Raw genomic sequence first — 14,937 nt, 5'->3', positions numbered from 1 at the left:
ATCCAATTGGATGTAAGTTAGCATGAACTATTATTGTTGAAATTACCCTTGAGGTAAAATGTTGGGAGGCAACACTATAAGCCCCCATCTCTCTCTGTGTCCGATTAAAACTCCATAACCATAAGTATTGCGTGAGTGTTAGCAATTGTGAAAGACTAAATGATAGTTGAGCATGTGGACTTGCTGAAAAGCTCTATTATTGACTCTTTCTGATGTTATGATAAATTGTAGTTGCTTCAAGGACTGAGAGTGTAGTTTGTTAGTTCTCAATGAAGTTTCTGAATCATACTTGACATTGTGAATAGATTGCTACTTGAGTATAAGAAATCATATGACAAGATATATATTATATATATATATGTTGCTGTTATAAGAATGATCATGATGCCCTCATGTCCGTATTTTATTTTTATTGACACCTCTATCTCTAAACATGTGGACATATTTTTCGATATCGGCTTCCGCTTGAGGACAAGCGAGGTCTAAGCTTGGGGGAGTTGATACGTCCATTTTGCATCATGCTTTTATATCGATATTTATTGCATTATGGGCTATTATTAAACGTTATGTCACAATACTTATGGTTGTTGTCTCTTATTTTACAAGGTTTACATGAAGAGGGAGAATGCCAGCAGCTCGGATTCTGGGCTGGAAAAGGAGCAAATATTGGAGACCTATTCTACACAGCTCCAAAAGTCCTGAAACTCCACGAAAGTCATTTTGGGAACTAATAAAAAAATATTCAGCGGAAAAAATACCTGAGGGGGGCCACCCACCACCCATGAGGGTAGGGCGCGCCCCCTGCCTCGTGGGCCACCTGGCAGCCCTCCGGTGCCCATATTCTGCTATATGAAGTATCTTACCCTGGAAAAAAATCATAAGCAAGCTCACAGGACGAAACTCCACCGCCACGAGGAGGAACAATTCTAGGGCTCCTGCGGAGCTGTTCTGTCGGGGAAACTTCCCTCTGAGAGGGGGAAACCATCACCATCGTCATCACCTATGATCCTCTCATCGGGAGGGGGTCAATCTCCATCAACATCTTCACCAGCACCATCTCCTCTCAAATTCTAGTTCATCTCTTGTATCCAATCTTTGTACCAAAACCTCAGATTGATACCTGTGGGTTGCTAGTAGTGTTGATTACTCCTTGTAGTCGATGCTAGTTGGTTTATTTTGTGGAAGATCATATGTTTAGATCCTTAATGCATATTAATACTTCTCTGATTATGAACATGAATATGCTTTGTGAGTAGTTGCATTTGTTCCTGAGGACATGGGTGAAGTCTTGATATAAGTAGTCATGTGAATTTGGTATTCGTTCGATATTTTGATGAGATGTATGTTGTCTCTCCTCTAGTGGTGTTATGTGAACGTCGACTACATGACACTTCACCATTGTTTGGGCCTAGAGGAAGGCATTGGGAAGTAATAAGTAGATGATGGGTTGCTAGAGTAACAAAAGCTTAAACCCTAGTTTATGCGTTGCTTCGTAAGGGGTTGATTTAGATCCACATGTTTCATGCTATGGTTAGGTTTACCTTAATACTTCTTTTGTAGTTACGGATGCTTGCAATAGGGGTTAATCATAAGTGAGATGCTTGTCCAAGAAAGGGCAGTACCCAAGCACCGGTCCACCCACATATCAAATTATCAAAGTAACGGACGTGAATCATATGAGCGTGATGAAAACTAGCTTGACGATAATTCCCGTGTGTCCTCGGGAGCGCTTTACTCATTATAAGAACTTGTCCAGGCTTGTCCTTTGCTACAAAAAGGATTGGGTCAGCTTGCTGCACCTTATTTATTTTCATTGCTTATTACCCGTTACAAATTATCTTATCACAAAACTATTTGTTACCTACAATTTCAGTGCTTGCAGAGAATACCTTATTGAAAACCGCTTGTCATTTTTTTTGCTCCTCGTTGGATTCGACACTCTTACTTAACAAAAGGACTACGATAGATCCCCTACACTTGTGGGTCATCACTCAACATATTGCTCGGGTACGTGCTCCATATTCGAATCCATTGCTCCATCGTCCACTTACTTACAGTGTATTACTTGATTAAAAGAAGTAAGCTGAGTACAACTTAAATAGCTCTATGTGCTTTGATGATTTGCCCACATGCGATTAGTTCAATATAAAAGAATACCGAATGTCTAAATTAATTGTGACTTCTTTGACTTCTAAAAAAATTGTGAAATCCAGTTGGGTCAAGGCCCACTAATATCAACATGCCCATTAATTCCAACATATTTTCAATCAGAGAGATAGCATCTTATATGCATATCGAATGATGTGTGCAATTGGCATTAGAGTTGACTCTAGAAAACAAGGAAATATAAAAAAGAAAAGAGAATAAGTTGTCGTCAGAGGCGGCTGATGAATGCAGCTCAATCCTCCACTTCTTTTTTTGTTGATAGACAGCTACCGAAAACTTTAGGAATTCCTTGATACATCATTCACTTGCTTACAATGTATATTGCTTAGACTAAAAGAAGTAAGCTGAGTACCACTGAAATAGCTCTATGCACTTTGACGATTCGTCCACATGTCATAAGTTTAATTAAAGAAAACTGGATGTCAGAATAAATTGGGACTTGTATGTTAGAAAGAAACATATTTTGGGTATATTTCAGTCTGGTGACCAAAGCGGATATACATTTCAAGTTTGATGACAATTGATATATTTTTACTCTATTTAATTATCGATTTACTTCAACATGTTATGTTTTTTTTATTACAACCATTGTTTATGAGGTAGATAGCGAATTCCCAACTCCATAACAACCGTGGAAAGCTACATGTAGGATCCTTAGTTCGCTGAACTCACAACCTTGATCATTATATACATCTCAAAACCAGGCAAAGTCCATGCCTTGCCAGACTCATCGAGGTCATCATAGGCGGTTCAGATCTTGCTTTCCAACCCTTCTTTTTTTTTTACATAAACCCAGGGAAATGTTCGAATGATTTCAACACATAAGATCTTTTTTCTTTCACTCCTAATAAAAGACAGATCTATAAGTTATATGAAATATGAACCAATGAGTTTGTAATAAAAAAATGTATGAAATATGAATCAATGAGTTTGAAATGCCCTTATGAATATTCGCAGAAACAACTATGACCGTCCGTAGATGAATGTGAGCATGATGTGGCTGAAGCCAATAAATTTCAGTGTTCCCAAAGAAAGTCGCAAGACTATTGAAATCCCTTGCATTCAGATGAACAATAATAACTACTCCCTTCGTCCGGAAATACTTGTCATTAAAATGAATAAAAGAGGATGTATCTAGACATATTTTAGTTCTAGATACATCCATTTCTATGCATTTTGATGACAAGTATTTTCGGACGGAGGGAGTACACAACTCGGATAAGGAACCCCAATGTTTTTACTTCAGAATAAAAAGCCATATAGGACCACTGAAATCCCCTGCATTCAGATGTACAGGGATAACAATTGCACAGGAATGGATAACAGAAGATTGTCCTGACATATGAGAACAAGATCCATCTTTTCCAGCACATGAAAAATTCATCGACAATATCAAACTCAAGATCTAATCAATCAATCATTTGAGTATGTAACAGTTACAAGCATAAAACATGGCATTTATGAAGAAAGATCTGTATCATGATGCTTTAATTCTTGCGGAACCTTGTAAACGTCGCCGGGTCTTGATAAGATGAGAGACACAGACTCCTTGGCCATCTCAACCTGTGCAATTGCTCAATATGTCTTCTCATGCACAAGCTCAATGAGAGATGCGTGCTCGTCGAAGTCAACTGTGATCATTCGAGGGCAGCCTACGGCCTAGTTCTTTGAACGTTAACTACAAACTCTTGCACAGCTTCCATGACTTTGAGAACTGCTTGGTACCCGCCTTCCACAGTACCTAACGAGGCTGATTACCTAGTTTAATGCTTCAGGGTTTGCTTCACTGGGTCTGCTTGCAGAGGACACGCTGCTGCTTGGTCCAGCAATACTGCTGCTACCTACGTTCGGTTCATCATTTCTGCTTCCAGAAACTGCATTCTCACTGGGTCCACGGTTTGTGTTACCTGGAAACTGACTGCCAGTGGCAGGTCTTCCAGTGTTCATATTACCAAGAATCAGTTGCTTCTTAAATTTGTGCTTTTTCCCTCCAATATGGGCGCCGAAATTGAATTCAGTGACACAATCCACCTTGCATATTTTGCACCAAAAGGAAGGTACAGAATTTGTTCTGGGTACTTGAACAGCCTGCATAGCCTGTGATGCAGGCTGTCGAACTATTACTTTTTTCTTTGGGGGGTACCAATTTGCTGGCTGGCTTCTTGCAGCGGTGAAATTAAAGCTTGACTGCGGTGAAGGCATATTACTCTCAGGAGTTAACTTTCTCTTCAACACATCAGGTGTTGAATCTGTACAGGTCTCCTGAAAGTATATTTTTAATCCAATAGTAGATAAGTAAAGTGCATCTAATTTCTCCGACAAATTTTTCTAGGTTTCAAACAAAAACATAGTAACAAATACTCCCTCCGTTCCTAAATATAAGTCTCTCTAGGGATTTCAATATGGACTACATACGGATGTATATAGACGTAGTTTTGAGTGTAGATTCACTCATTTTGCTTCGTATGTAGTCCATATTGGAATCTCTGAAAAGACTTATATTTAGGAACGGAGGAAGTAGTGCATAGCCCTTATCATGCTTTCAGATAACATCTTCCAATATCTAACTATAGTTTGATACAATTAGGTAAAGTAGCATCGAACCTATGCAGAAGAATGAGAACACGGAATGGTTTAACATCATTAGTAAAAGAGAGTGGTGCCAGGACTGTCAATAGTAAACTGCATTTCAAATGAATACTCAATAACCAGAAATCGTCCAGAATAATTGTTTCTCTAAATATGGATGCAGTTTACTTAAAACTTTAGCAAACTTTCCCCACTGATCAAAGAACTACTACAACTCTGCAAGCTGAACTCTTCATCCTGTCCAGAAAATGGTAAGAACAAGGATTAAGGGCTAGAGGTAATTTGGAGTGGCATTGAAACAACAACACCTTTGTTGCAGCTTCTCACATGGGTGGTTGGATCAAACTCGGGTATGTTTCATCACATCTTGTAAAGCAATATTAAACTCAATGTGCGGCTTATGGATATTTTCTCAACAGCATGAATGTGACAATAGAACTTGAGAAAACTGACTCCTGTTTGAGCTTTCAACATATGAAGTTGAGACTTGATCCAATGCCTTGCACAAGAAAACACTCCCTCCGTTCACAAATATAAGATGTTCTAACTTTTTTTCTGAAACAACTGTATATAGACACCTTTTAGTGTGTTTGTTCACACATTTCAGTCCATATGTAGTCCATACTGAAATATCCAAAATATCTTATATTTGTGAAAAGAGGGAGTAGAAGATAACTATATGAATAAAAGGTACAAAATAGCTTTCTGCAGTACACAGATAGCGCAAATGATAAAACTGTGTTGACATATAAAGTAAACTCAGATGAAATGGCAAATTTCTGTTAATGATTGGTTACCCAGACTAATTACTTCCCATGCACGCAAGTTATCAACCATAGGACCACAAATGTTCATTACCAAAAAACCCTGCTGACAAGTTATCAGACAAGAAGCTTACTCTGGATAGCGCAGGAGCTTCATTAAGAGCAATCAACAGATGTGGATGAGTACGTTCCAACCTTCGCCGATATTCCAGTTCCCTTCTAAGAGCTTCTTCATATGTGATAGTAGGACAGGACGGTGTATGAGACTTTTGCATGCTTGATGACAACAAACCACATCTACTTGCAAGTGCCAATTCTTTCTCAGCTAGCAAAGAATTCCCTAACATATTTGTGCATTTATAAACGGAAGTGATATGATTTCCAGCATTTAAAACCACCGGTCTTTCGCATACTCAGAATGCGAGCTCGTAAGGTCCAAAGCTGCAACAAACATAGTGAATCAAAACCCAAAAAGGAGCCATAAATTTGCTATAATAATGTGAGTTCAGTGACATTCTTTTTAAAAAAATGATAAGGAATCGTCAGTGTCCTCTAGCAACAGAGTACAGATCAATCAGTTAGCTTGAGCAACTTTGGTCAAATGTTCAGCACTATATGTACCAAAAAAAAACACCAGATGCGGACAAAAGCTAATCAAAATTGTCATGGAAAATTTCAGCATACGGTATGTTTTTCTGTGATCTACAAGTGGTTGTTGTCACTTGTCAGTCTACAAATTTACCTTCTAATTTGTTGCTTTTTACAACAAAATTCTTTTGGAAGTAAACTGTTCTGGTTACTCCAGCACGCATCACACAGATCCACAACAGATTGGAAGCAAGCAGGGTGAATTGGAGTGCCGATCCCACAAAGAGCAAGACAGACTGCTTGCTCAAAGAAAAAGAAATGCAGTAACCACACTCACAGAACAATCCAAGCAAATTAGCACCGTCAACCAAGGAAACAGATCCAGATCAGAATGGATCTCCACTCCGCCCAGTCCAGTGAGCGGAGGTCAAGGACAACGACTCCGAGAGGAGGATCTCCTCGAGGTGGAGTGAGCCAGGAAGTGGCCTTAGGCGGGGAGGACACGATGTTACTGGATGGCGAGGGCTAAAGAAGAATATGAGCATTCAAAAAGAAAAGAAAAGAAAAAGCCTCCATTGCTCTATCATCCTCCTCTCTCAGGGTAACCAGTGTGCACATCGCATCCTCCTTCACCGGAAAAATGAGCTCTCGATATCTTGTTCGATGACAAATTGACAAGACTTCACCAATCAAACGAGGCAAAGGTTACCACACGATGCGTTACAACTATATACTGTATCAGTTAATTTCTAACCGAACGCAGCCTAATTGGCATGAAGATCCCATCGATCTCAAGCACAACTCCATCTGAGAAGACGAAATTCGCGAATCCCACAAAAGTAATATGGTTCCAACAAACTGAGACAACGAAATCTAGGGGTTTACCGCGACTCCGGGTGCTGCCCTTTCTAGAGCGAGTCGTTTCCGGCCGCCGGAATCCACCTCCCTGTACACCTCTGCGCCGTCGGTCAACAGGGGAAATGAGAGAACCAAAGTGTGAAACGAGGAAGGGATGGATGGGGGCAGCACATCACATACCTCGCCGCCGGTGGAACCGTCTCGCCGGAGCGGGTCGAGCTAAAGGGGGCGGCGACTCGAGGAAGCGGAAGGTGTTGCGTCGGGGGCACGGGTCGGGTCGGCCTGTCAATTCCTCAATCAATCCTCAAGGTTAATGTCGTATTTTCCGGATTGGATCAAAGGGGGACAGTAAGTCTGTAACAACACCCTCTGTAATTCGCTCTTGCTCACTCTTTTTCGCTTTATACGGCTTATTAATTTGAAAAAATCCCCGGCCAAGATGCGTGATGAACGAGGGAAATAAACTTCATACTACTAGTTTGTAAAATTGCTTATTATTTAGTCACTTTTTTTCTTCAAAAGTTATGTTTATCCCTGCATTAATTACAACGCATGCATGCATGATCACTAGTAAATGATCAAGAACTTGTACATGCATTGGTGAGTTTTCTCTTGATCGTTGCATGCAGTGATTTAATGCACCTTGAAATCTGCGCATACGATAACACTACATACTCATAGTGGGAGCATCACACATTTCTAAACGAAATAGATGATGTGACAAGTAATTAATGAGAAAAAAGGCATTTAGTACCCATACTATGAGTCACATCACACATATCAAGGCAAGATGAGTCTACAACCGAATAAATAAAGTGTTGCATAACACTATACATGTCGTGGAATTGTCACGGCAGATGTCCTAGTTGTGAGGACTTAGTCGTGAGGCCAACGCATCTATGTGGTAGCTTGAGAGGGGTTAAGCCGGAGGAGAGATGTGAGGCGAATCAACACATAAGACAATGATTTAGACAGCTTTGGGCCCCGGAAAACATGATCCGATAATAACCCTACATGCTATTTGTGTCTAAGTCTCATTATGATCATGAGGGAGTCGCCGGTAAGTCGGCTCTTTGTGTCTAGCCCTAGAAATTGTTTCTTCTTGTTTGTCCCTTTTGGGGAGCCCTGCCCCTCATTATATAAGTTGGAGGTGCGGGTTACATGTAGAGTCCATCTCGGACTAAGACTTAAATTATTCTGACTTATCATCACGGGCTTCTCTCCATGGGCTTTCTTTAACGTCTTGGGCTTCTTACAATCTGGCTTACAATCTGACTTACGGTCTGGCTTACGATCTGACTTATCATCTGGCTTACCGTCTGGCTTACGATCTGACTTATCATCTGGCTTACCATCTGGCATACCGTCTGGCTTAACATCTGCCGTCTTACATGACTGTGTCCGCCGGCTTACATGACTGTGTCCGCCGGGTTACATGACTGTGCCTGCTGGCTTACAATGTTTAACTGTGTCTGCCGGCTTACAATCTGCCGGGTCACGGTGAAACTCCAAGTCTCAGCTGGGTCATACCGCGGGGTATATCCCCGACATTGGTGAGTTTGCTCTTGATCCTTGCATGCAGTGATTTAATGCACCTTGAAATCTGCGCATACGATAAGACTACATACTCAGACTAGCCACAATGAAGAGTAACATATAGTAGTAACATACACATATTCCTAGACTATGTTACTACCTTAATATTGGGTAGTAACATAAGTGTGGTAACATGCAATGCTTCATTTATTAGGTTATAGACTCATATTGCATTGGGACATGTGATGTTACAGTAACTAGCTAAGTTACTAGTACTACATCTCTCCTCATTAACTCACTGCCACATAAGCAAATTTGTTGAGTTAGACTCGATGTTACTACCGAAGTTACTTCCACTGTGGCTGGTCTCATGGTGGGCGCATCACACATTTCTAGACAAAATAGATGATGTGACAAGTAATTAATGAGAAAAAAGAGGCATTTAGTACCCACACTATGAGTCACATCACATATATCAAGACAAGATGAGTCTACAACCGAATAAATAAAGTGTTGCATGACACCATACATGTATTATTCTCCACTATGGAGATGATAATATAGACTAATAACATATGCATGTTGCTAGTCGAAGTTACTCTCCACTTGATAGGTCTGATATAAGTAGAATTGAGGCTAATAAAATGGAAAAAATAGATTAGCTCTATAAATCGGAGAGGAAGGAGTATAAATAAAGTACAAAAGTTTATGGAAAATCATCGCTCAAGCTAGCCAGCCCCAGGCGTAACTCAATGCAAGCTCCGCCACTGGATGTAGGGTTAGTTTGGTTGCTACCCTGGATATGTGCCTGGAGAAAAAAGGGTGCGTATGTGCCTGAGTCATTGATGTTTTCTGCCTGGCCAGGCAAATCTGACATGTACATGTTTGGTTCACAACCTGGCCTGGGTAGGTGCTTAGAACCTAGTAAAAGCTTAGATGCCTTGAAAAGTCTCCTGCGGGTCCTTTTCTCATCTAGGATTAGTAGCCCAGGCAGCGGCCAGGCAGCGGCCAGGCGCTCGATGGTGGACGCCTGGGCCAGGCTAATTGTGCCGAACGTGATTCAAGGCAGGCTAATGATGGCAGCCTACACTCCAGGCCAGGCACTCATTTTATTTTTCAGGCACAAACCAAACAACACTCAGGCAAGTCTCAGGCAGTCTCCAGGCCAGGCACAAAGTACCCAGGGCAGCAACCAAACTGACCCGTAGTGTCCAACGGTGACACTGGCTCGGGAGCGATCACTGCGTCGACAAGGGCTACTTTCTTGCAGCAAGCTTTAGTGGGATTCCTTTCGTTGACGTACGATGATGATGCGGCAACAGCCAAAGCTAGGGCTCTTCGGGGTTGTTTGATTTTAATGAACACTATGGGGTTGCAACAAGTTCATGATCGAGAGTGACTGCATTGTAGTCATAGTCACTCATAGAGGTTATGCACAATGGTGGACGCTCAATTGGCCCAGCGGCAACGATCCAGCAAAAGTGTAATTTTCTATTCCATAACTCTACTTATGTCAAAGTTTTGACAGCACCCTAGCATGGCTGCTGATTTGCTAGCTAGTAAGAGCATTTACAGCCACGAACAGTAAATCAGACCCCTCAAACATCTGTGAACGCGTCCGGCCGCATCCGTCGCAACTATCTAACAACAGTGTAATTTTCTATTCCATAACTTATGTCAAAGTTTTGACAGCACCCTAGCATGGTTACTCATTTTCTAGCTAGTAAGAGCATTTACAGCCACGAACAGTAAATCGGACCACTCAAACATCCATAGACGCGTCCGTCCGCATCCATGGACAATGACCGGTCACATCTTAAATTTCTCATCTGCATCCAGCATCCGGATACCTCATACTATAAATCTTTAATCCATAGAAAAGCATGCAATAGATAAAATCCATGTAATACACTACCCTAATCCTCATCAGAGATGTTCACTATCTCGGCTCTGGGTAGATGGGCGGCAGCCGCAGCTCCGGCTCCTACGCGTCGGCCCCCGCATCCATCGCTTCGACCTCGTTGAAGAGCGCGCCGGCCGCCGCCCGTTCCTGCCGGATGAACTGCCAGTTGGCCTCCACATATGCCTCATCTTGTATGGACTATGGACTCCAGGATGGCCTGCTGCTCCGTCGTCTCGACCGCGACCACGAACTCTGCCTCGGAGTCCTCCATGTTGGAGCCCAGAGCCAGCGCCAGCTCCTGCTCTGGTTGCTCCGCCTCGTCCTCCTTCGGATCCGCCACCTCCATCAGAGTCGACTACTGCTCCTCCTCCTCCATCTGCTCCGCCTCGTCATCCTTCGGATAAACCACATCCATCAAAGTCGACTGCTGCTCCCCTTCCTCCTCCTCCTCCTCATCCACCCGCTCCTCCTTCTCCTCCTCTTCCTCCTCCCTCTCCTCCTCTTCCTCCTCCCGCTCCTCCTCTTCCGTCTCCCGCGAGTCCGGAGACAGCCCAGAAATGATGCGGACGACCCGCCTAGCCCAGACCTCCTGCTCGATCTGGTACCAGCGCTCCGGCGTGAGCATAGCATACATGGTTATCTTTTGCCAAATCATGGAGAGGCCGGAGCACGTGGGAAGAGCGGTAGAGCGGGAGAGAGGAGGTGGATGGGTGTCACGCCCAATATGCGACCCTATCCAAAAGGAACTCGAAGGTCCCACCAAGGATAGACTCGCATATTCAAACGCTTTTGCAAGGTGGATATCATTACATCAACATTACATAATAGATGGGGATACATACAAGAGGCATACAATACCACACGAATACAACATCATCATACATAAGATCAACATCCGACTATGGATGAAACACAAACAGAAACTCAAACGACATCCACCCTGCTAGCCCAGGCTGCCGACCTGGACCCTATCCCCTGATCGAAGAAGAAGCAGAAGAAGAACTCCAAAACAAGTAACGTCGCTCTCCATCAAGATCATCGCAAAACCTGTACCTGCAACTGTTGTTGTAGTAATCTGTGAGCCACGAGGACTCAATAATCCCATTACCATGGGTATCAAGACTAGCAAGGCTTAATGGGAAAGGAAGGGATAAAGTGGTGAGGTTGCAGCAGCGACTAAGCATATATGGTGGCTAACATACGCAAATAAGAGCAAGAAGAGAGCAAATGGAACGGTCGTGAAGCTAGCAATGATCAAGAAGTGATCCTGAACTCCTGCTTACATCAAACATAACCCAAAACCGTGTTCCCTTCCCGGACTCCGCCGAAAAGAGACCATCACGGCTACACACGCGGTTGATGCGTTTTAATTCGTATCTGGTGTCAAGTTATCTACAACGGACATTAACAAATTCCCATCTGCCGCATAACCGTGGGCACGGCTTTCGTAAGTTTATACCCTGCAGGGGTGTCCCAACTTAGCCCATGATAAGCTCTCGCGATCAACGAAGGATATACCTTCTCCCAGGAAGACCCGATCAGACTCGGAATCCCGGTTTACAAGACATTTCGACAACGGTAAAACAAGACCAGCAAAGCCACCCGATGCGCCGACAATCTCGATAGGAGCTGCACATATCTCGTTCTCAGGGCAACACCGGATGAACACTACGTACAACTAAAACCAGACCTCAAGTTTCCCCGAGGTGGCGCTGCAAGTGGCTCTGGTTCGGACCAACACTTAGACAAGCATTGGCCCGGGGGGGCTAAAATAAAGATGACCCTCGGGCTCCGGAAACCCAAGGGAAAAAGGGCTAGGTGAGGCAAATGGTAAAACCAAGGTTGGGCCTTGCTGGAGGAGTTTTATTCAAAGCGAACTATCAAGGGGGTCCCATAAATCACCCAACCGCGTAAGGAACGCAAAATCCGGGAACATAACACCGGTATGACGAAAACTAGGACGGCAAGAGTGGAACAAAACACTAGGCATAAGGCCGAGTCTTCCATCCTTTACCAAGTATATAGATGCATTAATTAAATAAGAGATATTGTGATATCCCAACATAATCCTGTCCACCATGGAGCAATCTTCAACTTCACCTGCAACTAACAACACTATAAGAGGGGCTGAGCAAAGCGGTAACATAGCCAAGCAATGGTTTGCTAGGAAGGGTGTCAAAGGTTAGAGGTTCATGGCAATTTGAGAGGCTTGATGAGCAAAAGATAGGTAACGCAACATAGAGATAGAACGAAGCAACTAGCATAGCAATGATAGTAGTGAGATCCAGGGTAGCGGTCATCTTGCCTGAAATCCTGCTAGGAAGAAGAACGAGTCCATGAAGAAGATGAAGCCACGAAGACGAACCAAGCGTAGAAGAACGAATCCTCACGATCGCAACAAAACGGGAACTATCGAGAAGAAGCACACAACATAGTAAATACACCACACATGAACATGACATGATGCATGACAAAGCTACATGAAGCTACTCATGGCAAGAGATGATGCAAACAAGAGCAACACATCAAGGCAAGTTTAAATGAGGCCGAGAACAACATATAACAATTCCGGTAAGTCCTCATATGCAAATTTCGAAATTCGTACAGATCTAAATAAACCTTATGTTGAAGTTGTTAAACAGCAAGTTAAGATGCACAAAGATGATCTACACGAGATTCTAGTCAAGTTACATATAAAGTTCATTTAATTCGGAGCTACGGCCTAAAAGATATGAGCAAAACAAGTTAAACATGGCATTGATGCAAAATGTATACAAACATCAAGCAAACACCTCAAAACAAAGATGCAACATGATAATATGAAGCTACATGCAAAATCAAGCAAGTTTCATATAGAGCACACTCAAAACGGAGCAACGGTTCAACACACACACTATACAAGTTATAGCAACAATCTGTCCAAAACAGCAACTAGGCATATTGCAAGCATCAAAACAATATGCTACAGCACCCCAACATGAGAACAAAAGGTATGGACATGATGTACAGGTAAAGCATGACAAAACATAAACACTGATCTATCTCCAGAAATCACTAGAACATACTCAAAAAGGCATGACAAGATTGCAAATAATAACAGTTTCAGATTTGGCAGACAATAACATCAGGTTGCAATGTTTAGAGCTATCAAACAACATGCTACAGGAACTTATCAGGGCAAATAAAGGCATGGCATGAACCTACTAAATGCATAGAACAAAAGTCCTTTACTGACCATGATCCAAATGGGATCAGAAGATATGATGGCACCCATGTAAACATGGCAAATGATATGACAGATTCAAACATGGCAGGAACAACGATAAGTAGGCATGTTGGTGAGCTTGTACCACTCACCACAGAGCAATACATGGCATGACAAGGCAACCAGCAACAAGAAGACATGTTTATGAAGCTAAGCATGGCAATAGCAAGTTCATAGGGTGCATGTATCACTAGCAAAACACATGGAAAAAACTGAACTTAATGTTAACAGGCTGACAACAACATTATTTAGCAAGTTTAGAGCATGATAACAACAAGCTACAGCAGACTATAAATGCAACCAAGGCATGGATGGATAGAGCATGACATGTATGACAAAACATACTTAGTTAACATCTTCAGATTATGCATAGAATGACTTGTAGCAGCAGGTTTACATGGCAACAAAATATAACAGAATCAGCCTAGCAAAACAACAACAACAAGTACCCTACTTAACAAGCTTGATGCACTCAGTACACAACTCACAAAAATACATGTATGGCACCTCTGTAAAGATTGCATGATGTAGTTCAAAACACATGTAGACATCAACCTCATAGGATGCACACACAAAATGCAACGAAAAAGACAAATCATCAAGTTATAACAGTTTTAGCAGATTAACATCATATAGCACTCTTGCGACGATGATTCGGGCATCTAGATGATCTCAAATGAACATGGTGCAATGGAATGAAATGAAGAGCACATCATGGCGAACATTTTGACATATTAGGCACACAAAATGAAGCTACGGATGAGGAGTTATGATGCGATGAACAAGGCAATATAATGCAACATTTTTCAGGGACTTAGTGGAAATTAGACCTCGCAGAAAACTGGGACGGAGGGGTCTCGGGACGGAGCGGCCCCGTTTGGATGGAGGGACGAGGCCAGATCGGGATGGAGGTGTCCCGGCGCGGGGTCAACGTCGGCGACGGTGGCGAGGACGACGTCGGGGTGGTCAGACTCGGGCGGAGAAGGTCTCCTCCGGCCGGATCCCGCCGGATCCGGCGCGGGGCGGCGAGGGACCCGGGCGGCGCGGGCTGGTAGTGGGCGCCGGAGAGTGGGGCGCGGCTGGGCGGCGCGAGCAGGCGCCCGCGCGGGGCTGCGTCGGCCGGCGCGGCCACTGGGTGGCGCGGGCCCCGGGAGGCGCAGGGAGGCGCGGGCGGCGAGGCCGAGGTCGCCGGAGACGGCAGTCGGCGCTGGAGGCGGCGGCGGGGTTCGGCGAAGGCGGCGGCAGGGGCGGCGGACTGGAGGCGGCGG

General features: G+C 43.4%; 1 protein-coding gene across 2 annotated transcripts; it reads right to left on the bottom strand.

Moving 5' to 3' along the window:
• Positions 1-3,435: 3,435 nt before the first annotated feature.
• LOC119291680 lies at positions 3,436-7,290 on the bottom strand. 2 transcript variants are annotated; one of them, XM_037570488.1, is made up of 4 exons: positions 7,146-7,290; positions 6,993-7,063; positions 5,654-5,960; positions 3,436-4,428 (listed from the first exon to the last, which is right to left on the bottom strand). In XM_037570488.1, the coding sequence occupies exons 3-4, from the start codon at positions 5,864-5,866 to the stop codon at positions 3,925-3,927; spliced, it is 717 nt and encodes a 238-aa protein (XP_037426385.1). In that variant the 5' UTR covers positions 5,867-5,960; positions 6,993-7,063; positions 7,146-7,290; the 3' UTR covers positions 3,436-3,924. The 2 variants fall into 2 exon arrangements, with proteins under 2 accessions (XP_037426385.1, XP_037426386.1); XM_037570489.1 differs by having other exon boundaries at positions 6,993-7,053; positions 7,146-7,268.
• Positions 7,291-14,937: the final 7,647 nt, after the last annotated feature.

The sequence above is a fragment of the Triticum dicoccoides genome, chromosome 4B, assembly GCF_002162155.2.
Source record: "Triticum dicoccoides isolate Atlit2015 ecotype Zavitan chromosome 4B, WEW_v2.0, whole genome shotgun sequence".
In the NCBI taxonomy this organism is placed as follows: domain Eukaryota; kingdom Viridiplantae; phylum Streptophyta; class Magnoliopsida; order Poales; family Poaceae; genus Triticum; species Triticum dicoccoides.
The sequence above is the reverse complement of the archived record's forward strand: the minus strand, read 5'-3'. Positions and strand labels throughout refer to the sequence as shown.